At 39.9% G+C, this 27,355-nt stretch overlaps 1 protein-coding gene across 18 annotated transcripts in view; it reads left to right on the top strand.

Moving 5' to 3' along the window:
* Positions 1–27,355, top strand: part of plekha6 (pleckstrin homology domain containing A6) — a 260,994-nt gene that overhangs the window by 208,774 nt on the left and 24,865 nt on the right. For 7 of the 18 annotated variants that reach the window (XM_062978516.1, XM_062978525.1, XM_062978519.1 and 4 more), the window contains 11 exons: positions 575–750; positions 1,976–2,458; positions 3,763–4,273; positions 5,378–5,464; positions 8,789–8,842; positions 15,017–15,097; positions 18,898–18,930; positions 20,690–20,758; positions 21,200–21,280; positions 23,173–23,322; positions 24,328–24,423. In XM_062978516.1, coding sequence (XP_062834586.1) covers positions 575–750; positions 1,976–2,458; positions 3,763–4,273; positions 5,378–5,464; positions 8,789–8,842; positions 15,017–15,097; positions 18,898–18,930; positions 20,690–20,758; positions 21,200–21,280; positions 23,173–23,322; positions 24,328–24,423 — 1,821 coding nt within the window. The remainder of the gene's footprint in view (positions 1–574; positions 751–1,975; positions 2,459–3,762; positions 4,274–5,377; positions 5,465–8,788; positions 8,843–15,016; positions 15,098–18,897; positions 18,931–20,689; positions 20,759–21,199; positions 21,281–23,172; positions 23,323–24,327; positions 24,424–27,355) is intronic. The other 11 variants (XM_062978532.1, XM_062978518.1, XM_062978515.1 and 8 more) reach the window with 10 other exon arrangements.

Below are 27,355 nucleotides of genomic sequence, written 5' to 3'. Positions count from 1 at the left end.
ATATTTAAATGAGCACATGCACATTTTATGCAAATTACTGTACGATGTTGTCATCGGGGGAGGCAATGCATAATTTGGTCAACAGTTTTGTACTTGTGTGTAAAACAAGCTGTTTACTAACTTGTGTCCATTTTCCAAAACCCTGGGATATTGACAAATGATCTTTGTCAATAGCCCAGTTTTTAGGGAAGTGGACACAAGTTAATGAATATGTCTAATGTTTTTTAAAAATTGATAACACCAAATGCAAATTTCTGCCCAGGTTTCCAATCCAAAAGTTTTTTTTTAAAAAAAAAAAAACCCCACACATACCATTTCCCACCAACCCTGAGAAACATTTGTAACATATATAAACATAAATCAGCAGTCATTGGGATATGTGACCTGAAATGAAAGACATTCCAGTTTTCACTATCTCACAAAACATAAATAAAACTGGTTGAAATCATATGTGGGAAATACTAAAAAATGTGGTTTCTCCTCTGATCAGAAGCTAACACTTTGGTGCTAATTGGACATCTCTCTCTCTCCCCCCCCCCCCCCCCTGTGTTTTCCTCTTCTGTCCATTCTGTAGGTGACTGTGTGCTGGATGGAAGAGACACCAGGCAATAACAAGAAGTCACTCTCTCCCCAGGCTGAACATGCTGGTATCAGGACTTATTTCTTCAGTGCTGAGAACAGCGAGGAGCAGGAAACCTGGATTCAAGCCATGGGCGAGGCTGCCCGGGTGCAAATCCCACCAGCTCAGAGGTCAGTTGTTTAAAGGAAGTCTGTATGGCCAACAATGTCTAACTGAGCCAGAGATTTGAGATACTCTGAAACTCTCTGCTCAGGGAAGCTAGAATGACCTCCTCCTTGCTGTCCTTCTAAGAACAGCCTAAAACCTTTTTATTTAGACAGGGTTTAAAAAAAAAAACAAGAAGAAGAAGAAGAAGGTTTTTAAGATCGTGTCAGGTGCTACTGTCATTTTTGATGTTTTTATAGATTTAATCTGAATTGTTTTTGATATTAATGATGTTTAATACTGTTTTAATATTTGTATATTTTAAATTGTATTGTAATGCTTTTAATGTTAGCCATTTTCAGTCTCCTTATGGAGAGAAAAGTGGGATATAATCATAACAACAACAACAACAACAACAACAACAACAACAGTAACAATTTCCTCTTGCCTGGAGATGAATTCACCAAAATTGGATAATTTTTCTCAGGCTTTGATATTTGGGAACCCTACCCAGAAATAACCGCCTGTTCACTTCCTGTTTAAAATGCCTAAAGTGACATGGGATGGGGGCAGAGAACATGGTTAAAATGCTCCCACACAACCCCAGAGAGCATTTGGAGATTTTAAAAAATGTGGGAAATGTGCAGGCTACACTTTATCCACCCTGGCTTAGCAGATGTTGTTTGGCACTGGCAGTCTCTTTAGAAAAAAGGCTAACTCATGTGAGAACAGGGTAGGATATTTGAATTTCCTTTGAATTATGATGAAATCAGTGGGCAGTGGCAAGAGTGAATGGTGTTTTTAGAATATTATGTTTGTCTCTTGGAAATCTGATGTCCATTATCTGTTCTATTAGTGATAATTTGCTCTGTTGATGTCACACTGCATCTTGATTCCTCCATTAAGATGTTTTCACTGAAGTCTTTAAGTATTGTATTTATTGCACACAAGATTCATAAAGCCTACAGAAAACAGATTTGAAACTACTGAAAGTTGCTACTCTACAAAACACAACAAGGATCTTTCAATTGGATGTAAAGAAACATAGGGTTGAAGTCATTAATCAACATGGGAAATGTTTTGGGGAAAATGGCAGTGCCTAAAAATCAAATAAATTTGTGAGGTTAGTAATTATGTACTTTCAAGAGATTGACCAAAGCTCATTAAAGCTAAGATCCCACTCTTTAAGATAGATGAAGTTATGAAGCAAAGCCATGATTGTGACTTCTCCTACTTTTCCATCCTTTTAAGGCACGAGAAGATTGATTCTGAAAACATCCCTCCTAGCAAGAATCACCATCGCAGCATTTCAGCCAGGGACTCTGCCAAAGCTGAACCAGAAGCAAAGACCAGAGGAGAAGGTGATGGCCGTGGTTCTGAGAAGACTGAAAGGAAACAAGAGCGAGTAGAAAGCAAAAAGGAGCCCATGGTCAAAGCCAATGGCATTGTCAGCCAAGATATTCCTTCTGAGCCTGGTAGCCCTTATCCAGAAGCCTCTCGGATGCCAGCTGGAGTGGAGAGACCTGCACAGCCAAATGGCTGGCAGTACGCTTCCCCAAGCCGTCCTGGGAGCATGGCCTTCCCACAGCATGACAGTGAGACTGCTGTGACCCATCGGAGCTTTGCTCCTCGGACCAATCCTGAGAAGATTGCCCAAAGGAAGAGCTCCATGACCCAGCTGCAGCAGTGGGTGAACCTACGCCGTGGAGCTCCATCTTCTGAGGAACTCCAGAGGTGCGGTGGTCAAAACTCTGGTATAATTACCCTGGAAATAAAACAAGGGAAAATAGTAAGGGCCTTGACTGAAAACAATAAGGACCCATTGACTAAATAAAAAGAAAAAGGAATGTGTACACTGCAACATCAAATCAGTACTGATGTATTTATTTATTTACAGCATTTATATACCGCCCTTCTCACCCCGAAGGGGACTCAGGACGCATCACATTACACATATAGGCAAACATTCAATGCCTTTTAACATAGAACAAAGACAAGACAAACATAGGCTCCGAGCGGGCCTCGAAGTCATGACCTCCTGGTCAGAGTGATTCATTGCAGCTGGCTTGCTCTCCCGCCTGCGCCACAGCATGTAGATGTTTATTTACAAAGGATCAGGATGGTTAATTTTGCTAGTGTCTTACAAAATTATGGAGACTCCATGTTTAAGTTTTTCCACGAGAAGCACAGTCAGCCTCCACATTTGTGGGTTTAACTGTTACAGATCTGATTATTTGCAGATTTGAATAATATGTTCTATCTAGGAAACTCTGGGTCCTTCAATGAGATTCTGTGGTCTATGTCCGGTCACACAGTTGCACTGAATAATAAATAATAATAAACTATAGAGCAAAGAAAAGTGTTCAGGATAAAACATTAAATAGAGATAAACATCTAACAGGTCTGACAATTTTTTTAAAAGTTTTTCATTTGGCAACAAAAAGACATCAGAGATGGTGCCAGCCAAATCTCTCTGACTCTTTGCAGACAGCCCGAAAGACATACAACAACTCTTTGCAGACTGTCACCAAGTCTCCAAATTTGCAATGCAATGTGTAAAAGTCCAGCGTTACTCTGTGTATTCCCTAAAAATGGAAAAACTGTTGAGTTCTACAACTGAGCCATATAATCCTCAGAACCTTATATACTGTTTCAGAAAACAGATATATACCACCTACAGTATCATAATAAAAAGGTGGCTTGCATGCAGGAGTGAGAGCAATAAAAAGATTATAACTATAACAGATGATAAGGATGATGGTGGTGGTAATACCTTGAGATTCACCAATAAGTAGTATTTATAGTTAAGCATTTGAAGTGCATAAGAAAATGGCATTTGCAGTTATACATATCATTTTAGGATTTAAGTTAAAAACAAAAGTCTGTATAAACATCTGGATTTTAACGCAGAGCTGGATAATTTGTATTAGCAGTGTTCATCAGAGAATGTAGGCTGAAATATAATTGTTGGGAACACATTCCCAAATGTCATTTGAGCAAATCTAATAATGTTTTTTTTCTTCCTTTGGGGCATTTAGCCCTACCAGGTTCTATCCAATGTCCCGAAGAGCCCCTGACTACTATCCCCCCTATTCACCCCAGTACTCTGAGGATTACCAATACTATCCACCTGGTGTGCGCCCTGACAGTATCTGTTCTATGCCTGCCTACGAGCGTGTGAGCCCTCAATGGACAGTGGATGACAAACGGCACTCCTTCCGCAACAGTGGCTCGTACCAGTTGCGGGATTGGAAGGAACAGCCTAGCTATGGCAGACAAGATGTACCCATCTGGATTCCAGGCCCCACACGGCCACCAGTGTACTATGATGAAATGGATGCTGCCTCAGACTCTCTGCGGAGGATGTCACTCCAGCCTCGTTCCCGGTCGGTCCCCCGCTCGCCAAGCCAAGGTTCCTACAGCAGAGCCAGAGTATACTCCCCAGTCAGGTCTCCAAGTGCCCGCTTTGAAAGAGTGCCTCCCCGGAGTGAGGAGATATATGCTGAGCCAACGTCTTATATGATGAGGCGATCGGTTAGTTCTCCAAAGGTAACCCTCCCTCATCACTCCACTCCTTACCTTGGCACTTCCTGCCACTCTTCTAAATGGAGTAATGCAGGGATTGTGAGTGCAAATTGAGGGGTTCTTGTGATGTAGCCCATATTTCTCTATATATATTTATGTATTTATGCATACAGAAACTGAGGGATATTGGAAAGAGTGAATGAAATTTTGAGGGAAAAAAGAAATGCAAGGAGGAAATTTCTCAACTAACAGAATCAGGAAAGGCAATATTGGGATGGAATGATATATCATTACAGATTAAAAAAAAGAGTGGTAGAAATTAGCAGTGACCATTATTAAGTCCATAATTCAGCCCACCTAAAAGTTGCTGTCTGATCTAGAAGTCCTGTTCTCAGAAAATATCTCAGGCATATCTGGGATGGTTCTCTCACTAGTGTGGGAATACTGTACCAGTCTACAGATGCTGAAATATAGCCACAGTTTGTTTTTTGCGGAATTTGTCAAATTAAAAATCTACTGTAAGGGATTGGGAAGTGTGACCAGCTTAAATGAGGCACATGGATTGAATGTCAAAGCTGAAGGCAACTTGCATGTTAGCTGCATTGAGGGCAGAGAGCATGGCATATCAGAAGGGTTGCTGGCATGAGACTTTTAAAACACTGACATCATAATGTGGTTTTTAGGCTACACAGGCATGATATAAACCACAGAACAATATTAAACTGTGCACTTTTCAGTATATTTCTCCAGGACTGAGACTGGAACTAGACCAAACAGTGAGTGGCATTACAAGTTTCAAGGGCAAGATCTGGGGATGAACATATCCTTCTCTTTCCTCACCTTCTAACAGAACTAGGCTTAGTTCTAGCTTGTAGAACCAACTCCTCTTTTCCAAGATCATTCTTACCTTATGTCCAGGCTACAACCCCTTGATCTCCCTATAGTTTGCTAACCTATCATCCTTGCATTGAATGACACTGGGCAATTGCTTTGTTTTATTTCCACTTCTATATTATGAGTCATGATAATTACTTTGTATGATAGAGCAAGTGTGTGGGGATTACACGTACTCTTTTATAGTGATATAAACATGTTATTCATGATGTGTGGTTTTTTCTCTTTCCTCAGTATGATTATCTGGGTGACAGGAGGCACGTCCCTGCAGGAATGTTCCCCTTCAACTATCCAGCATCCCCTACGGTTCATGATAAAATGGTATGTCTCATTGGTGTCCCAGTATCTCATTAGAGATATTCCATTTCCTTCTCAAGACTGCGATTTAATTCAAAGAAGGGATAAAGGGACATATGATGCTGTGATAGTATACAGCTACTTACTTGGCACTATACTGTCCTCCTGAGATGACAATTTATTTTATGTTTCAAGACATATATGTTGGCTGCATGCGACCAACCTGGATATACAGTGCTCTGTGATTATGCAAACTGTTAAATGGTTTAAAATATTTGATCTGTTAAAGATGAGAGTCCTTTAATAGGTCCCATTTTTGAAAGACTAAGGGATGAATTAAGTATGAGAACTATGAAGAAGGGGAAAAAGAGCATCAACATACACACACCTTTATAAAGGTCAGTGAGAGTTCAGGAATTCATTAGCATCCAGAAAGCGTAGCATGTTTTGATATTGTAATATTGAATGGGCTCACATCATTTCAAGTTACAAAAACCTCATGTTGAAATTTCATTTTACACTACAGGCTACCTACATGATGAAGGCGTAACACTCCTATATGGCTTCTCCATCATGTTACTGGAATAATATGTAGCAGAGTGCATTGCTCATTGTTTTTGCAAGCTTAATCCGGACATTTCCTTTTGGTTCAAAGTTTCTCCTGTCACATGGCTTGGGCCTTAAATAGATAGCTCTGGTTGGTTCTTCTATTTTTGGTTCCTTAAACATTGTCAGACTGTTGCTCCCATAATCCTTTGTCACTGACTATCCTGGCTAAGGTTGATGGGAGCTGCAGTTGAACCTTTAGAAGGCCACTAATTATCCATACTAGCTCTAAATGAGCAGTACCTTATCAATTGCTATAGTGCTAGGAACTGAGAATCTTTCATCTCAGGAATAGTTTTCTAAGGATTTATTGCTGGATTGTTTATGAAGACTAAATAAAGCTTCAGTGAAGGACAGTTTACCCTGCTTGTCATACTCTGGGACAGCAGAGTACAACAAAAAGAATCTGGGATATGAACGGTGAGGTTTGAGGTTGAGAAGGATATGTAGAAACCTCTGTTCCCCATTGTTGGCTACAGTTTCTTTCTTTGCGGTTTTTCCTCACTCATTCTACTTCTCTCTTTGTTTGGTTATTTCCCTCCGGGGGAGGATCCATGTGGTGGGGGCAGAAACCATTGGGAGTGGGACTCTGCCAAGTGAAACTGCCAACTTCATTTGCTCCATGCCAAGGCTTTTGACCCTGCCTGACACCTTTCACCTGTGGGAGCAAGCAGTAAATCCTGGACTGGATTAAGGTGCCCTGTGGAACAGACACTAGTTGCACGCCTGATGCACGCAGCTTTTCCCTTCACTTTCCCCTGCCTTCTCACCAGCTATGCACAAAAGCGGATGCATGTGGCTGAACTGGAAGTCCAGTGAGATGACCTTGGTAGCACTAAATAGGTCTGTAACACTATCTTTTGAGATGCTCTGTCCCCAATCTCCAGCTGTTATGAGAGGAAAAATGGATTTCAGCAATAGATTTAGAAGGATGGAGGTGAATAATACCCCTGGCTCAACTAGCTGGAGATTTTTAGGAGTTGTACAACTTACCTAAACTTTTGTTATTTTTCAAGAGGGGGTCTAAACAGTTTTAGTACAGGTTAGCTAGCTTGACCTAAACATATGGTCTAAAACTACCAAAGTGATCACAATATTTCTGCATGTTTTGAAAGGGATGCAGACACTTTCGAAAAGCAATCAAAACTAATATCTACTTGTCTACAGTTAGCCTATATCTAAAGTGTGATGTTAGAGGTGGCATAGCAATTCCAAAGTATTCACTTCCTGCTGGAGCATGGTAAGGCAACTTTGGAACTCTAAAGTTTTGGACTCACAGTTCTATCAGCACCACACTGCATCGTACTAAGAGACAGTGGGAGTTGTAGTCCAAAACATCTGGCAGGTCAAATGCTCCTTATCCTTGAAGAATGCAACAACGGTATGATCTCCATTTTTGTAAGAGCCTATTAATACAGTGCAACTGATGCTGCAGGCAAGAGAGCCTGAAAATGTGAAATGAATCATTCTGAATATGGCCGGAATTGTTCACTGTATGCAAAAACAGTTGGATACGTCCCTAAACACATATCAGCCTTCCGTTTAATTTATATTCACATTATAGTTGTGAAGCTGTTGAGGGGTGAACTGAGCAGTGGGATAGTCAGTGGGGATAGAGAAATTACAGAATAGCTTGCTAAAATCCATATGGAAACTGGGTATCTCTACCTAGTTTCTCAACATGCTGATCTAGTCACAAAACATCAGAATGAACGAAATACAGGTGGCATTTCTACCTAATCCCATGCTTTCAGAACAAGATAGCTCAAAGTGAAAATAGACAGTGTAGACTCAGTTTTGAGAGCAAAATCAGCCTAATCAAGAACCAGATGTTCAAATTTGTTGCCCAGTGCCACAGAAGAATTACCTGACAATAGTTTCATGGAAATTGTTATAGATACCACATTTCAATCAAAGGCAGGTTCATAAATAAACTTGTATTATCGTTTGGGGTGAAAGTGGTATAACAGCAACAAATTTGGTAATTCACTCTCCCAAGGAACTGTTTAAAATAAAATGGTGTATTCTAGAAGAGGACACCGTGGCCCTTTTGGTAATCCATGTCTTCCTATCAGCAGGCAATGCATAGGTTGGAGACAGAGCATCAACTGTGAGCAAGGAGCTACCACGATCTCTTGATAAGAGTTCCTCTAGAATAGGGAAGAACAACCTGGTGGATAAGCTTCTGGTTTTTGGACTACAACTTCCATAAAACCCCAACCAGCACAACCAGTGATTGAGGATGATGGAAATTGCCATGTAAAACATTCTCTCATAAGCCCTTGCCAGCATGGTCTATGGTCAGGGATTATGAGAGTTGTTATATAAAATATCGGAAGAGCACCAGGTTACCTACTCTTGTTCTAGGGAACATAACCTACATATCAATACCTAAATCCTATTGTTAGTCCTAACCAAAGCAGACTCCTTTAATCAAGGGGATATGGTTAGTCAACCCTTTTTCCTTTGGTTGATCCAACAGCAATCATCTCATAGGAACTAACAATGGTATTCAGGCCAAACTGTGATCTCAAACAACTGTAGAACAGCTACCATTCACCACCCCACTCACCTACCCTTCTTTTTAAAAGTGCTTGTGAGGCTGAATATTTCCTTTTCCTGTATGTGGGAGCTCTGTGCCTGTCTCTAGCTAAGTTGCACCTAACTGCTTTTGCTTCTTCTTTGTGTTTGTTTGTTTCTTTTGTGTTTCCATTTTGCCGCATGCCTAATGGCTCCTGATAGGATGAACTATTAGACCTTCAGTTGCAAAGAAACCTAGAGTATTTGGACCAGCAGGTAGGCTGAGCTGGCTGCGTTCCTCTCCCTGCACCCACTACTCCCAAGACATCCTACCTTTTGTTCTGTATCTCCCATACTTCCCTCCCAAGTCCCTGTTGTCAGGTGGTTGTTGTATTTACCCCCCCCCCCCCAGTGCTCCCTCCTCTTTCCTCATTATCCTTTCTTGGCATCACTATAGCACTTGTGGCTTTGGTTTTCTTTCCTTATTCTTCCTGCTGAGAGCGACACTTGTGTGTTTGGTGGAAATGGGGAAAGCAAGGGTTGACTCAGGTGGAAAATCCCTGTATTCTATGTCTATATGGGATTTTAGTTGAATTTGGTCACGGTTGCAGGCCAAGGTTCCCAGAATGTAAGTTGGATTTAGGATAGGACTTGTGGGCAATACTGATGCTAAAGATCAGGTAGCTGATTTAACTTCTATTTTTCATGGCAGTTATATTTTGAATTCATGTTTTGCCTTGCCCACTGATTCCTCTCTCCAAGCACCAGAGTAGCAAGACTTCTTCAGCCCAGTGCTTGACACTTCATATGTAACATTCTCCTTCAGCTGCTAATGTCATAACAAGACAGAGATTCACAGGCAATGATGCTTGTTTGAATCCACCTGTGCTGATTTTTTTTGGCCATGCTTATATTCCATTTGTTTGGCTATAGGTTTATCTGCTTGCAATGGACAGGTCTAAGAAGGTACCCATTATGTTTAATTTCCTACAGTACTCTGCAGCAACAAGTATAACATTGCTGCAGAGCATTTTGGGAAATTAAAATAGCAGGAAAACATAATAAAACAATTTATAGAATGCTCAATTTATAGAATGATTGTTAATTTAGACACAAAAGCTAACTTAGCTACATATCTATCCCAATTCTATAGTGACTCAGACAGACATTGGTATTTAAAGGCAAAATGATTTGTGACACAGGACAACCTAATAAAATCTAGTATGGCAGCAAGGTAATGAAGTGTTGCAACTGAAGACCAGGTTCAAATCCATATGTGCCGTACAGTTCTTTAAAATTTGTAATCTTTGATTTCCTATGTCATACTTAGCTTGGCCTTTAAAGAAACAGCAAGAGTAGAATCGCTTAGAGTCTGCACTTTCCTTTAATGCAGAATTAAAATTGTGCATCCCTCCAACTGTTCTGGAACTGTACCTCCCAGCACCTTGAAGCAGAATGACATTTGTTGGGAAACTCTGGAGGACCACAAATCACCTATCCCTGGGTCAAAGCATAAGTAGTCCCTCCACTTGTTCAAACCAAATTGACCAGTTATTTCTTGTCAGTTATTGACAAAAATGTTAAATTCTGCACCTATTGTACTGCATTCTTCTCAATCAGGGCCCTTCCACACAACCATATAACCCAAAATGTCAAGGCAGATAATCCACAATATCTGCTTTGAACTGGATTATCTGAGTTCACACTTCCATTTAACCCAGTTCAATGTGGATTTTATACAGCTTTGTGGAAGGGGCCTCAGACTTATCTCAGTTCTTTAGGGGATGGGGAATAGTCCAGCCAATCACTTTGAAATTCAACCTCACAACCTCTGAGAATGCCTGCCATAGATGTGGGCGAAACATCAGGAGAGAATACTTCTAGAACATGGCCATACAGCCCGGAAAACATACTACAACCCTCAGACATAAAATTGTTAAACTTCAAAAGTGCTATGAAATTATGCTATGGGTAGGCCTAGTATTGCAGTTGAAGGTTTTGTCTAAAATAGGATGGTTTGATCAATGCAGTATTTATTCAGTTTGAGCCAAAAAGCCAAAGCTAGAGGCTTCTGCTGTAAAAAAATTCTGTATATATTCTAAATGGATAATATGGTAGAAATGTATTTGGATGAGAACTTAGTGATGTTCTTTTTTAAACTTCAGCTTGCATAATATTCTACCCAGCAGGGTCAGTAGCCATACTAGTTGTGATATTCTATGAAATGTGATTCACAAAACCTAACTCCCTTAGTTTCCCTTATTTATTTATTTATTTATTTATTTATTTATTTATTTATTTGCAGTATTTATATTCCACCCTTCTCACCCCGAAGAGAACTCAGGGTGGATCACATTGCACATATAAGGCAAACATTTAATGCCATAACATAGAACAGAGACAGAGACAAACGCAGGCATGGGCTGGCCTCGAACTCATGACCTCTTGGTCAGAGTAATTTGTTGCAGCTGGCTGCTAACCAGCCTGTGCCACAGCCCAGCCTCTTCTCAACCAGAGTCTGGTTAATCAGCTGAAAATGTACAAATGGCAAAAAACAGAAAGAAAATCTATTCCCTGTGCTTTTGGGTCAATGGTGATTCCATATATGCCTTGAAGGGTGATTGAGAATTCTTTCAAATCTGAAGTTGTGTGTGTGAAAACAGTCTGTACATAAATGTGAGAAAGAATTAATGGTGCGTTGTGGTGAAATTTCACACATTGGACTATGTGTGCTCATTTTAATGCATCTGTAAATGTGTGAAGCATTTATACATGATCTTCTGTGCAGGCGCATGAACCCAGTTCTCACCTAGTCTGATAACTAAGGACTATAGGTGAACTACTATTCAATGTCAAAAATTTTCAAGGGGCTAGGTATATGTTGAAAAGTTGGGGCAAAAGGAATATTTAAAGTTTAATTTAATCCACAAATACCTATATTAATACTGCATTTGTATATCAGAGCTAAAGTCTGTGTATCTATGGGACTCCATGTAGGTGGGGTCCATGTAGCTATCCTGAAATTCAGTAATACAGGTTGAACATTCCTTATCTGGAATTTCAAAATACAAAATGCTCAAAAATCTAAAATTTGTGTATAAGAGTGGCTGAGATAATGACACTTCTGCTTTCTGATGTTTCAATGTACACAAACTTTGTTTCATGCACAAAATTATTAAAACTATGTTTAAAATTTCATTCAAGCTATCTGCATAAGGTGTATATAAAATATAAATGAGTTTCATGTTAAGACTTGGGTTCCACCTCCAAGTTATCTCATTGTGCGTGTTTATGCAAATACAGGTATTTCAAAATCTAAAATACCTTTGGTCCTGAGTATTTCAGATAAGGGATGCTCAACCTGTATGCACACCATGTTTTACATCACAATTTTGTTCAATGATTCTCTGGAAAGTGAAACTTCTCAATTAATTGTTGTAATTACAACATGAGGCAACAAATCCAAATCATCTCCCGCATAACTGTTAACGTGAGATGGAGCAATCTCCCTTGCCAGTTGTAGACTCAGTTGGTGATTCCTGCCTAGGCCCTTAAAGGAAGAGTGAAAGAAAAGCCTTTCGGGAAAATTTCAGCAAGAAAGATGATGCTGGAAATAAAAAGGAAATCCTATTGCAAGTGCTGATGGATGTCTGATATTAGCCTGCAAAAAGCCTGTATTTCAATAAACAGCCCTGCTACAAAGGCAAACTCATTATGGCTTTGGAGTCTGTAAATCCCCCATCAGTAGAGTAATGACTAAAATGCCTGTATCTACTTTGGGCTAAAGCTAGGGAAGAGGAGACTATTAAAAGCTCCCCAGTTGCATTCTGATTTTTAAAACGAACAACCACAAAATTGTTGAGTCTTTCCATCAACTTCACTCTCTCTCCTTAACTCCATTCAAAAAGACTGATTTCAAACAGAGTGAACTAATGCAGTTGCTGGGCCTTATTTGTTTGTTATGCTCTGGTGACTTGTGTTTGCAAGCATGTTGAACATTTGTGAGTGTGGGCCTCTAGAGATGTAAGCCCCATCAACTTCACTTGAGAAATGGAGAGTGATGTCAGCAAAAAAAAAAAAAAAAAGTTTGAAATTCGAGATTTTTGTTTCAGCAACTGTTGATTCATTATATTTTAGTTGCTCTTCCACAAAACCTTATGGAATTGGGAGCAATTATAACAGATACATTCATGCATATGCAGCCAATTGGATGTATCTGCAGCTCTTCTAGAATTAATCTGTTCACTTTTTCCTCTGTTCTGTGCATAATTAGATATAGCACCTTATGCCAGAGCTTAGGCTACAACTTCTAAAAACCCCAGCCATGCTTAGTGGAGGATTCTGGGAAGAATAGTTCAAAGAAATCACTTGTTAAAACTTTAGCCTAGGTTTGTCTAACCTAGGCTAAAGTTTTAACAAGTGATTTCTTTGAACTATTCTTCCCAGAATCCTCCACTAAGCATGGCTGGGGTTTCTAGAAGTTGAAGCCTAAGCTCCGGCATAAGGTGCTATATCTAATTATGCACAGAACAGAGGAAAAAGTGAACAGATCCTGATTATTAAAGCAAGTCAATAGATCAAAGTGCAATTTCTCTGTAGACACTTCCCTAGCACCACTAGTTAATTTGACCTGGGGGCAGGAATCCTTGTCCTATTAGATATCCCTTGTCCTTAGATATCCCGATCAGCAACTGAACACATGGTGAGAACCAATGTAATTCGCTGCATGACCCTGCTGGCCACAGCAGTGTACTGTTCCAGTGTGCCTTTTATGACCTAAAGTGCCATCATGTACCTGTTTCAATATCAGCAATTTTTTGTGTTTGGGAATATTCAGAGAGCATATTCAAGTGGAGGTCGTTCTGAGCCAGCTGCCAGGAATTCTGTGAGCTGAAATTCAAAACAGCTGGAGAACCAACAATTGGGAATCACTGATGCAGAATATTTAGTAGCTTTTTTAGAGCTATGTCTATCAAAGCAATGTAGATACGAAGTGAGAAATGAGCTACAAAATATAAGGGCTTGCATCCAGACAGGCCCGCAAAAAGTACTTGCAAAATTCTATTTATAACCATGGTTGGAAAAATAGCCTTTTTTACCTCAATGACAGGCACTCAAGAAAGACTCCTGATATAGATCTTAGAATAGTCGGCCCTCCATATTCACAAGGGTTAACGGCGCAAGACACCCCCCCCCCCCAGCTATTCCTAGTTTTCCCAAACCTGAATGTTTTATCTTGTTTACCATATTTAACACAACCAAAATAGTATATTATATAATACCTATATCTTGAGCATTTATACATTACTATACTTTTTCAGTTTTCTTTATATTTTCTAATCTGTGATGTATTTGAATTGAATCTTGCCATTTATTATGTTGTAAACCACTTTGAGTCCCCCAAGGGTGAAAAAAGCAGTATAGAAATGCAATAAATAAATACATGCATTTCTGCGATGTTCTGCAGTAGGCGGAAAAATTCCCCAAAAAATCCCATTTCATTATTGATGGCAAACTCGTAAATAATCAAATCTGCAAAAGTTAAGACTGCAAAAGTCGAGGTTCAGCTATATATACTTAGATGTGGATGTAGACAATTCTTCAAATAATCTGAATCCAGAGTGTTAAAAGTGCTTTCGAGGGACATATGATTTTTCAAATATGTCTTGGGGAAAATATTTTAAAGCAATAATCTCTTTATTACTGTTGATTAAATTAGCATGTGCTTGCTCTGAAATGACCTCCCTTCTAAAAAAAAAAAAGTTCAAAAGATTCAAGGCTCAGCTTCAGAAACATACAAGGCCTTGGGCAGAGTCAGAGGCTTTTCTATGATGCATCAGCATAGGCAGGACACATTCTGCGCTCCAGACATTGTTGGACTGCAACTCCCAGAATTCCTCACCATTGATTTTGCTGTCTTGAGTTGCTGGGAGCTGCAATATCAAAATATCTGAAGGGCTGCATTATTTCCATTTCTATTCACATAGAAATGAATCAGCACTGTGAAGCATCAGTGCACACTCCCAATAAAGATGACTGGTTGGAGAAGGGTTCAGGGCCATATTTCCTTTAAGACCTTGTAAATCAGAAAGGAGTAAACCTTCCTTCTCACTCCCTGCAGCCAGATCTGCTCAGGCTGCTCCTCTTGGCAGCTGCTCTTTACATAACACAGAATGTGTGCCACCACCTGGTCATTGTAGTCAAGCAATGGCATGTTTATTTGACTCCAAGCCATCTCTCTTAGTACTGATGACATGTGTTTTCAGTTCTGTGGGATTTCCTTTGCCACATGCAATCAGAGCTCAGGCACTGGTCCAGGTATTTCCAGTATAATGGCAGTGGCAAGATGGGGGTGGGTTAGGGGAGTGGTCACAAATGTTCACAGCTGAACTGAAGTGACTCTGCTTCCTCCCTCAGCATCTTGACTTTTTACTTCTTTGTCTGCTGCAGATGAGCGAGAGCGAGACTTTGATCAGTATGGTGAACAGAATGGTGGAGAGCTCCTCTCCTAGGGCTCAGCTGTACATGCAAGTAAGACATCACAGCAGCTCTGCCATCAGCCATGCCATCCCAGCTGCTTTTGCATGGCAGAACCATTCCTAGTATCCCACCACCACCTCATATCTCTCTCCATTTGTGAGATGCCCTTGCAACATCCCATCCCATAGCCACTTTCATACATGAAGAAGCCCAAGAAGGCACCCATGTGCTCTCACATGCTGGTGCCTTTCATACAAGAGGATTCCTTGTAGTATTTTCAGATCCATGTCTTTTCTTATCAAAGAAAGATAAGCCTGATATGACTGGCCTGAATTATATTGTTGGTCCCAATTAGAATAGGCCCACTGCATCAATGGAACTAAGCTACCACATTACTTTTGATAAGGAGGATCCACTCTAGTGGAATTAAAAAAAGGATTTAGGCCAAACTTCCAGCTCCTGCCAACCTAGCAGTTCAAAAACATGCCAATGTGAGTAGATCAATAGGTACCGCTCCAGCGGGAAGGTAATGGTGCTCCATGCAGTCATGCCGGCCACATGACCTTGGAGGTGTCTACGGACAACACCTGTTCTTCGGCTTAGAAATGGAGATGAGCACCAACCCCCAGAGTCGGTCACGACTGGACTTAACGTCAGGGGAAAACCTTTACCTTTACTACATAGCTACAAACCTTTGTCCCGTCCAGGATGTTCAGTCAGGACCCTGAACTCACCTCTCTTTTCAGTGTCAATGCTTTGGAATATGTGGAGTGGAACATGTTTTGTCCAAGCATCTCTAGTGTAAAGTGTAGAAAAAGTAGGTGTCCCATTTGACAGAAGGCATCCTCTTTCATAAATGCTTTCTGAAAATCCTCCCCTCTATCTGAAGGTATCTTCTATTAGGGCAATCCAGTCCAAATCAATGTTAAAGACAGAGTAAAGAAGGCAGAGGATGAGTCTTCAAGTTACCCATCCATAGTTACTGCGATCGCTGAGCCTTAGGATCAGAATTTCCCATATCATGCACTAGGTGAAACAATTTTGTATGCCACAGATTGGCAGAAAATATCATGGTTTCTGAGCATTTGGGTTTTTTTTAATTTTGTTTACATGCTGTTGTTACTGGGTTAAATATTTATAAGATTGGATATCCAAGAAGACTGGATCAGAAGGGGGCTCCATCTTCTCAGCAGGCTTGTGAGTGCTCATTTCCTACATTAAGCAATTGTACCAATAATATAATCATGAAAGCTGCATCTCATTGACATTGCTATCAACCATCTGCCATCCATTGCCACTCCTCAAGATTTAGCTATAGTTTTTCACCTTCTTAAATACTAAAATGTACTTACTGTTGAGTTTGTTATTCTATATACACCTGAGGTAGACTGCAAAAGAACATTGTGAATAACTTAGACAGAACTTAGGGATGAATTTAAGATAGAATTTACATAGTTTTATTTGTATGAGAAAATGGAGTAGTATATTTTATGGGACATTCTAATTGTTGACTTAGACTTGAGGTTTCTGCTGTGCCAAATTACCCTGGGTTCAAAGACCTTTTACCTAAGAAGTGTCATGGCTCCCAAGTTGATCTAGCTAGAGCAAAATATTGGTTCAAATGCAAGCTACTTGTATGTGATGGGGGGTCCCCACTTGAGAGAATAATAAGCCAAATCAGTTTCCCACTGATGCTTAATTTACAGCAACTACCACTGCCACTTCTTCACCACACACTGATATCCAGGTAGATAGTGGTGTCTAGTTAATATCCCAGCCAGGAGTAGCTGGAATAAATGTAAAAAAATATGCTTCCCTTTGTCATTGAACAGGGGCTTTCCAATCTTATAACTCTTCTTAAGAAAGTGATATCACTGCAGCACAATACAAGTAATATTAAAGCTTACTCACTAGCCAGCGCTTTAAGGCAAAAAAAAAAAGTAATATAAAAGAACCAGAATACATTAGTTAGAAAGAAAAAGTGGTATGATAAATGCTCAGATTTAGAACAATTATCAGTCCGCTATCTCCATGAGAGAGCAAATAATTCCCATTATCAGAATTTATAACATGCACACCCATATTTCTCACCCAGCACACACAAAGCCAATATCTAGCAGAATAGATTCCATGCAAGTATCTTTTCATTTTAATCTTCTAGAAAACAGACAACATCTTCCTTTACATAGGAAACCAAAAATTCAGTTACTACTAGTTGAACATCCCTTATCCAGAATTCCAAATTCCAAAATACTTCAAAATCCAAAATTGGCCTCATGGGTGGTTGTGTCACCTTTTTTTCCTAATGGTTTAATCAACAAAACTTTGTATTATGCACAAAATTATTTTTGAAATGTACACATTTGCCTTCTGGCTAGCTGTATAAGGGGTATATAAAATATGAACTAATATCACATTTAGACTGGGATTACATCTCCAAGATGGTTCATTGTGTGTGTATGTGTGTGTGTGTGTGTGTGTATGTGTATGTATGTGTGTGTGTGTGTATATATATATATATATATATATATACACATACACACACACACACACATACACATACACACACACACACACACACAAATATGGGTTTTCCAAAAATCCCCCCAAAAAATCTGAAATAAAGTATTTTTGGTTCCAAGCATTTTGGATAAGGGATAACCAACTTGTACAGATAGTTTTGCTAAATGAGCACTGTGAACTGAACCAAAATAATTTCTGTTCATTCCAAAATAGTCAAAGACTTTTCTTTAATAATCTTTATTAAGTATTTCACATGCATACATAAATTAACCATCTTGGAAAAATGAAAGAAGAAAACAAAACAAAAAAACATCCAGAAACAGCGAAAGGAGTAACCTCAGTTGATATCCTCCTTCACCCACATTTCCATCTAATTCTTCTTCTTACTTGTGTAGTTCTACACCTCCAATCACCTCTTATAAGGTAATAATTATATCCTGGGGTGGGAGAGAGAGGAAAACAGAAAAAGAAAAAAGAAAGAAAAAAACGGGGGACGAATTAAAAAAGAAAGGAAAAGAAGATGGAGGAAAAAAAGGGAGGGTGGGGAAAGCAGGGGAAATGCGGGGAGGAGGGAAATAGTCAAAGACTTGAATTGATGTTTAAATGTGATCAGGACATTGGAAATGTTGCTTCTTGGAGTCCAGTTTCCAGAATCCCCCAGCCAGCATTGACACTGCCTAAAAGTAATGCAACACTAGCATCTCCAAGCTCTGCATTTTTTCCTGTTGAAAGAAAGCAGATTTCCAAAGGGTCATGTCTGCCAGGAATAAAACTATTTGATAAAATCAATATTAATTTGAATTGTTCCTATATATAACAATAAAGAGAATAGGAGATTTTATCTTTAGTTTTCTGCTACATGCTCAAGAGTTTTTGGGACCAGTATTCCTGATATAGTTCTTATAAATTTCACAAGCTCATAAAAATGTGTTACATATTGAGTTAAATCATTATCCATGAAGCTCATTATTGCCTAGGCTGGTAGGCAGTTGGCAGTAAAAAAATTAGATAAAAATCTTTCCCTATACTGGGACTTTCCACATGAAAAGTAGGCACTTCAGTTATGAGCCATTTCCTTATCAATGAACAATACAATGTTATAGTTATACTTGAATATTGAGTGGAGTCTATGGCATGGTATATCATGCTTGTGAACCAGCATTCTTTGCAATAGAAGAATATTCACTTAGTTGTTCATGTTGAGCAGTTCTTAAGAATTTGTTTGCTCCAGTTGTGTTTTCATAAAGAGGTGGTTTGCTTGAAAAAAATAAACTCTGTTTCTGATCTGGTGCCTTTTTTCTGTGCTGCATTGCATCAATGCAAATCAGAGTTCTCCTGTGATATTCATACACCCCTCTTGGGTAAGTAGTACTGCTAGCTGTAAGTCACTGTTCCAGAGGGAAATACAATATTCAATTTTGATATTTTATTTTTAAAAATCATGCACCAGAGGCAAGGCTCTATAACAAGCTCCTTGACCTTTTCTCTGCATTAAACAGCAGTTGCTCATAAGCTGGGAGCTGGATGGGGAAAACCTCAGAGAATATAACTACACAGCTGCATCTTGAAAAATATTTCTCTGTGTATGTCCCACTTCGGAATTTAGATCAGAGAATAAACTGATAGTCATATCAAGGTGTTGTCTTATTCCTCCATCTGTAAATGTCTTTATCACTGTTTCATTTTGAAAAAAAGTAAATCAGATCCATTTCTTGGTTGTTGAGGTTTTTTTAATTAATCCAGCCTTCTACTGAAGATCAGCCAGTTCTGGCCTCACTTTTTCCTGAGGATAACTTGTTGATCAGCTACCCTCTTATAGCAACATTTTGGATCAAGCTTTCCTCAACTGGTGTGTTGCCCATCTTTCCAGCAAGCATGGTGCATGGCCATACTGGCTACTGCTGATGGTACTGTAGTCAAATACACCAAGAGGGCACTAGAGTGTGTATGTCTTAGACCTTGGCTCTTGTCTCGCATGGAAAGACCTGCACCAGGAAGCTCAGTGCACTGCACATTCATGAGATCCACTGCTGTTAAGCCTACAAAGCTCAGCAACCATACTTGATCATGTATGCTGCATAGTAGCCTTGGACATCTGTTAGCTAAGTGCGTGTTAGTAAATGATGTGGAGCAGCCCTTCTGCATAGTTCCATCGACTACTTTTTATGGAACTCTGCCCCACTTCACTTACCATCAAACAAAATTCTGAGGTGGGGAAAATCAATAATTTTTATAAATCTCACAATTGCAGTTGCTGTGATTGTGAGTGCAAGCTGCTGATAGGATGGGTTGCGTGTAATGTTCTGGAAAGCTGTAATAGTGGCTGCACATCTAACCTGCATGTAGAAATAGCATAACTGATATGTGAATCTAAGCAAGAACAAAAGTCTTTTTCTCAGTGTTCGATATGGAAGGTTTCTTTTCTTCATTGAGTCAGAAAATGGGTATTTTTAAGAAACCGTAAGTGTCCTGGGATACTAGATTCCTGGGAATTATTCAGTTAAAAAGTGTGTGCCTCAAATCACATGTTGACTTGTGACAATCCCATTAATTTCACAACATTTTTCTCAGGCAAGGAATACTCGAAGTAATTTGCTATTGCCATCCTTGGGAATGTAGCCTACAGCAATCTCCCTTCCAAGTACTAACCAGTCCTGACCCTGCTTAGTTTTTGGGATTAGATAGGATCTGATTTATCTTCAGTTGTCAAGTAGCAGCCCCTTAAAGATGATGGAAATTCTATACAGGGACCTTAATCTGATCATATTAGTCCCATTTGAGGTAGACCTATTGAATGAATTGTTGAATGGTGAATATTTGCAATCTTGCAATTGGTTTAATGGGGCTGCTCTACCTGAGACCAACCAAAGGATTCAGGCCATTGTCTTGTATTGGTTCTAGATTAGAGTCACAGTGTCTGCTTCCCCCAAATAAATAAACTTGCTATCAGAAAAAGACTTGGAAGGAGTTGGAAATGTGTCTGTGTGTATGTGGGAAAGAGAAAGAGAGAGAGTGAGTTTCATGAAGCAGAAAAGCAGCCTTAGATTTTCCTTAAGGCTTGTCATGGCATGTTAACTTCAAGGAGGAGAGAGTGGTAGTAACATGTTCTTGTTGTTGCAGGTGTCTCATTTCCCTGAAGCCTATAGAGAGGCACTGCACACCTACAAGATAAGCGAGCAAGATACAGATGTAAGAACACTTCTCCCTTGCTGTTGTCTGTCTGCCCACTCCATTTCCCTTCCTGCTGCCACTTCTCCACCCTCCACCTCTTGGAGGTTATGCCTTTTCTCCCATTTCTCTATCATTAGATGTACATCTTTTCTGCTGCTAGTTGGAGCTGCAAGGCCTCAAGTGTCATTGATCACCATCGATCACCAGTCCTGTGCTGTCTCTTTTCCTGTCGCATCTTTCCCTCGTACTCACTGTGTGTGCTTTCAAGCTGGTGTAATTGCTTGTGAGTTTTCCCTGCTCGCACTGTGGAGTTTCAACAGCTGAGGCTGGCCTCCTGGCTTGGGAGGGTATTGGTTGCTATCCATCAAAGCAAATGAATGCCTCATCCTGTCCTTTTGTGGACTTCAAAACTATGCATCATGTGCTTCACGTTTCTTTTCTCTCTTTACTTCATGACAGAAGCTCTTGGGAAAGCTCTGTGAGCAAAACAAGGTGATGAGGGAACAAGAGAGGCTGGTCCAGCAACTGCGTGCAGAGAAGGTGAGGAGCTTGAGGGATAATGGCATCTCACACAATAGACACTTGCCTGATGGCACTCTACCTTAAAGGAGGTAAATGAGAGCCCTCCTGTTCAAACCAAGGAATCCAGCTCCTCATCATAAAGAGCAGAAGAAATCAGAAATGACAAGCTACCCTCATCTCTTCGAATGGACCCACCCTGTAAGAAGCTTTCTGAGCCCAAAGGCTCCTTGCAAGCCTTCTTTAAGAAGCAGTCATCTCTGAAGCAAATATTTCCATTAAATGGGTATCCACACTACAGAATGACAACAATTTACTACCACTGTAATTGCCATGGCTACATACTGTGGAATCCTAGGACCTGTCATTTAGGAAGTTAACCGTTAATTTGCTTTAGTGCACTTTCTTTAACTACAGTAGTCCCAGTTGAGGTAGAGCTCGCCAACAGAAGAATTTAAAATACCTGAACAAAAAGAAATTCTAGAGGATGGAGCCGTGAAAGTTAGTGATATCTAACTGCTGTCATTGTGCAGCAGAGGCAGAGATACAGAAATAGATACTGCCAGCTTCATCTCTATAATTTGAGAAACTATCTCAATTTGAGGAATTAACTCAAATTATATTCAATTCCTCTCAGATATAGTGAGAAGGCGCTACCCTACTGTTAGCATTGGAGTAAGTTCAGTTATCAGTCCAGCTTCTGTACATTAAAAAATGGCATCTATTTCCATCATATCAGGAAACAAAATGTCTCAAACCTTACTTTGGACTTTATAGTTCAAGTGTTGATTACAAAACCTTTCAATCGCAGCCAGAGCTCATAAAGCAGTGTTCTGTTTTTCTCTGGGAGTTGTGGTCTCTTTTCCATACTCCGATCACAGGATAATGTTTTCATACAATGTTGGATTTCTCTTGAAAGTGATATGTCTTTTCTATTTCTGAATGCAGGTTGAGTCTCTCTTATCTAAAATACTTGATGCCACATTTTTTTTCAGAATTAAGATTTCATTCTGATTTTGGAACACCTGTATTTGCATATGCATTACATAGTTAATGAGGGGTTGAGGGAAAGGGAGCTAGTGACACATCCAGCCACCACTCAGTTTTTCCTCAAAGAGCTCTGATGGGAGAAAGAGAAAAGGGAGAAGGGTTGGAGGACTCTGCTTATATAATGTTTTGTATAAAGCAGACATGCCAGATACTGCCCTGGCTGTCAGTCTTTTCGCCCTTTTAGGAAAGTAGTTGGGGAGAAGGGGGTGAACCTTCCTTCACCCACCCCTTAAATTTTTTTCATTCTATTAATGCTGCATATAGGCAGAAGTCAATGGGATGACTCTACACTCAAGCTCATGGCCCATTTCCAGGGTGCCCACCCTGTGTTGTCACTGTTGGGCACTGGACATGTGACTACTAGCTCCCTTTCCCCAGAAGTAGGCAGCTAGTAAAGTTGTTGGTGGCAAAAAAATTCAGGTTTTTTTTAAGTATTTCAGATTTCTAGATAAGGGAGACTCAACATGCACTATAGAAAGAAACTTCACCATCTCTGGGAGGTGGAATATGTTCAGCTATATCTGCTCATGAACTTCTTAGCAACCTAGCCTTATGACATGAAAATGGTTGAGTTACATTTAATGTAACATTTTATTACTTTCCTTTGAGAAGAGCAGGAAAAGTGGTGATCGCTGTATTTTAGAAATGAGACCCAAAAAAACCTAATCTAATTCATGTATATCCTGCCTTTTCCCCAATAATGGGCCTCAAAGCAGCTTACAATTTACTAAATACAATGCAGATTTAAAAGTATTTTCAACCAGTGCTGATTCCATTTTTAAAATTGGTTTCCTAATCATTAGGTTTTTGTTCTTTTTGCTATTGCTCTAAAAAAAATACTTCCCTGCTGTATTCATCTCCAGGAGAGTCTAGAGAGTGCACTCATGGGGACACACCAGGAACTGGAGATGTTTGGGAGCCAACCAGCTTACCCAGAAAAGCTGCTGCATAAAAAGGAGTCCCTCCAGAATCAGCTGATCAATATCCGAGTAGAGTTATCACAAGCCAGCACGGTAATCACAGAAGTCCCTTGTATTGAAAGCATTCCCTACTACTTATTCTTGCAGTGATCTCAAATATCCAGAGACCGTCAGTGATTGAAGATAATCCAAGGGTGGGTGGATTGGACACATGCTGGTATATTCTACCCTTATTGATCATGGACATAGCAGTGCTGCATTCATGCATGCACAAGATGTGCAGCCATGCTCAGGATACCTTTTTGAAAGGAAATACAGACAGCACTGCCCAGCTCACATGACCAATGGGGGAAAGTACTGTGTGAACTTTGCCCAGCATTAAGTAATGCTTCTACAACAGTATGGCTGCATCGGCAGAGCCCAATGCCTCCAACTGAGCCTGCATGGCCTGTCTGCTCTTGTGTATTCTGGGGCTGTGTGTGGCAGTGGATACCTGGTGTTGAATGTTCTGTCGCTTTAGCATTGCAAAAATCAGTCTTTTATTTCTCTGTGTTCCTTTTTTATTTCATATAAATATATATGAAATGAAAGAAGAAGAATAAATGAAAAGACAAATAAGACCCTTCAACCCACTGGGATTGCAAGTATATGCTTTGCATTTGTTACAGGCAAAGGTAATTGAAAATCCCTGGTTTCTTTAACTATGTAGGAAACCTTCTTGCTTCTCTCATTGCTTCTCCATTAGCCTCCTCTGGTGCACCAATGTCATGCCGATTTTAATGTTGCCTGATTCTACCAGTGGATTTCAGACAAAGAGCCATGTAAGGGCTCTCCTGGTCCTCTCAATACATTTAAAAAGATGTGAGGGAACAGCAGAGAGTTTCTGAAGTGGTGTAGGGCTCACCTCATTTGTGAGGTTTTCCCCATTCTGTGATGTAGACTCAGGTTGGGCTGGTATCCATATAAATGGTTTCATGGTTTTTTTTTTTTTAAAAAAAAAACATGTTGGTGAGTTTCTCTGAACTCCCAAGGACACACTGAGGCAATGCTGAGTGAGAGTGTTGGTATCTTGATGGGACTGTTTGCAAATCCCCGCAGGCGCTGGCCAACAGCACCATAGAATATGAGAACCTGGAGGGTGAGGTGTCAACCTTGCATGATGACCTGTGGGAACAGCTGAACTTGGACATCCAGGTGAGAAAATGAAACCTCCAGATCAGCTGAATCTAAGGGGAGAAAGCAGAAAATCCAAAGCAGAATTGGGCATTGATTTACATAGAGGTTTAGTGTTATCAAATCATTTTGTGAATAAGCCAGTAGAGTGTCCCTATTTCTGTTATATTGTGAATAATCAACATTAAGCCATTGTTTACAAGTGTGAATCATGGGGCTATGCAGGTTTTTGTAGTTTTGACTTGGAAAATCAGAGCCATATTTTAAAGAATATGCATGCATGTGCACCTATGTTTTGTGTACTACTACTGTGATGATCTACATCTGTTGTGCATGCACTCACCAACTGTCTGAAGAACTGAATATCTGCATGTGCTGTTTACTGGGCTCATATGCAACTTCCGATTTAACTACTTCTATATTTGAAGATTAATTAAAAGGGTCTCCACAACATTCATCTGCTCTCTCTACAAAACACTGTTAATACAGCAGGTTCATATTGAGAATTTTTAAATACATTTGATATCAGACCCCTGTATTCTTGCCTCAAATTTTTTCTATAGTGGGGCTTCTCTTTTCTGCTTTGAAGGTCATCACAGAACTGCTCCCATTTTGTATAAGCAAAGACCTATCCCTTTAACTATTCTAACCAATCTGATTAACCTGCTTTAGCCAGGTATTTCAGATATTTTCTTGGGGTTCTGCTATCTGGTATTTTCAAGCAATCTGGGGCAATTCTGCAGCTTCACTGTGAGTTGTAATATGCTTTACAATTCTACTATGGCCCTTATTATTTCTACTTTCTTTACTTTTGAAGTAGGTGCAAAGGAAATTGCCAGTATTGGGAAATGTGCTACTAATCTGGTAAACCAGCTGTGATTTCACAGTAATAAATAGTGATGGAAACCTCTAAAACAGTGGTTCTCAACTTGGGGTCCCCAGATGTTTTTGGCCTACAGATCCCAGAAATTCCAGCCAATTTACCAGCTGTTAGGATTTCTGGGAAATGAAGGCCAAAATCATCTGGGGACCCCAGGTTGAGAACCACCGCTCTAAAGTAAGGTGCATTTTCTGCCAGGAAAACGGATGGTATCCTGTAAAGACAGATTATGAGACATGGAAGCAAAAAATTAGGTACACAGCCGAGCTCTAGTTAAGCCTTTCACAAATCTAGTAATTTGCATTAGAGAGTAATTGATCTGGATCCAAAGACTAAAACAGTGTGTTTGCTGCCACACTGACACCAGATAGGGTAATGATGTCTAATCCTTTCTTTCCTTCCTATGTAAATGACACTTGACCTTCCTGCAGCCCAACTGAATGAAAGCATTGTTTTCTTTCTTTGCACTGAATTTCTCTTAATTGCAAGATAGCACACATTTAAACATCTCCTGTGGTTTCTTTTAAACTCTGCACAAATCTGTGTTATATTTAAAACTTCTTGGTGTTTATTTGCAGAGTTAAACTAGGCAGAAGAAAGCAGCATGTAGTCTCATATTGTTTTTTCCTCTTTATACTCTCAAAGCTGAATTGGCAAGCCCTGCTTTGGCACTGCCCTGCTGATACCTGACCTACCAATTGCTTCAGTATCCACCAGATGCTCTTAGTCCAAACAGCTAATGGGAACGGAAACAGCCCAGTTGTCATGGAGTGCACAGCCAGCATGCCTTAATTGTGCACTTTTTGCAGAGGTTCAGTGGAAACATGCATGTTTTAAACTGGGACATATCCCATGCTTTCAGCAGAATGCTGCAGTGTAGAACCAAGCGTGTGCAGCGCTTCTGCCTGGGTGCTGTATTCTTAATGGCTAATTTAGACATTGAGTTGCCATACAGCATAATCTGGACAATTCAAGTGTGAAGTAAGGAAACTTCTTGTTAGAAACACCCACTCATATACCGTAAATACTTCCTTTTAAATGCAAAGGTAGAACTTCAGACAGACAGACAGACTAGAAGTTTTCGCTTGTGCTTTTATTCAAGAAAACTTTTCAGTGCACAGTCCAAAATAATTCTTGCAAATATGAAAACTCTTCCAGTGGGACAGTTAAGTCACTCTGAGCTTGAACCTTAACTTTAAAAAGAGCTTTCCAAGGTGCTGAACCTGTTTTGGAGCTAGGGCTTTGTACTTTAAGTAGCTCCTTTGAAGTTTAGACGAAACCTGGAGTGGGTTGTCTAATCCGCTTATATGGAAACCATCAGCCATCCCTATATCTCACTATCTTGCAGGTGAGTGGGAGGGGGGATTGTAGGCTCACAATCTCACGTATGAGAGTAGACTAGCAAGATTTTTCACTGTGACTTTTAAAGTTTGAAATATTCCCTCATTGAGAGCACCCAGTATCCATTCCAAATTGTCATAAAATCAAGTCCAGGGTATTTCAGTGACTTTTTCAAATGGAGGACATGATGGAACTTGATGGAACTAATTGATTGTAATGGTAGACAGAGCAACCTTCCGCCTGTACTTTGGCTAGAAGGATGATGTGTTCAGGTTGTTCTCATGTTGTAAGTGATAAGACAGCACTTGTATGTACTCTTGTTCATTGAGTAATTACAATGAGTCTCTAGGTCCCATGCTGACTATTTTGCTTGTGGTTTGTCTGCACACACATCCCTAATCTGATCCAATTTACCACTTGGATTTGCATCGGCATCTCCATGCCTAAATGGAGCTGTAAGAACAAACTGTTTCTGGTTGAGCATTTGAGAAGGGGGGGTGGGTGTCTTAGCTGTACCGAGACATAAACTAAGTGGACAAAGCAGCTGTTTTTCTGCATAATTTTTTATATAAAAATGGGACACAAAAACATTTACTAATGTATATCATCTGCATTATGGATTATATTTAAGGCTTTTTATTCTTTGTATTACGGGAGGGGGTGTTCAAATTTATCTGCTTATAATCAAGCAAATAAATTAATAGCAATTGATGCAAACTTGCTTACACTTGC

This window comes from Anolis carolinensis, chromosome 4 (genome assembly GCF_035594765.1).
Source record: "Anolis carolinensis isolate JA03-04 chromosome 4, rAnoCar3.1.pri, whole genome shotgun sequence".
NCBI classification, from domain to species: Eukaryota; Metazoa; Chordata; class Lepidosauria; order Squamata; family Dactyloidae; genus Anolis; species Anolis carolinensis.
Note: the sequence above shows the minus strand (reverse complement) of the source record. Positions and strands in the feature narration are given on the sequence as shown.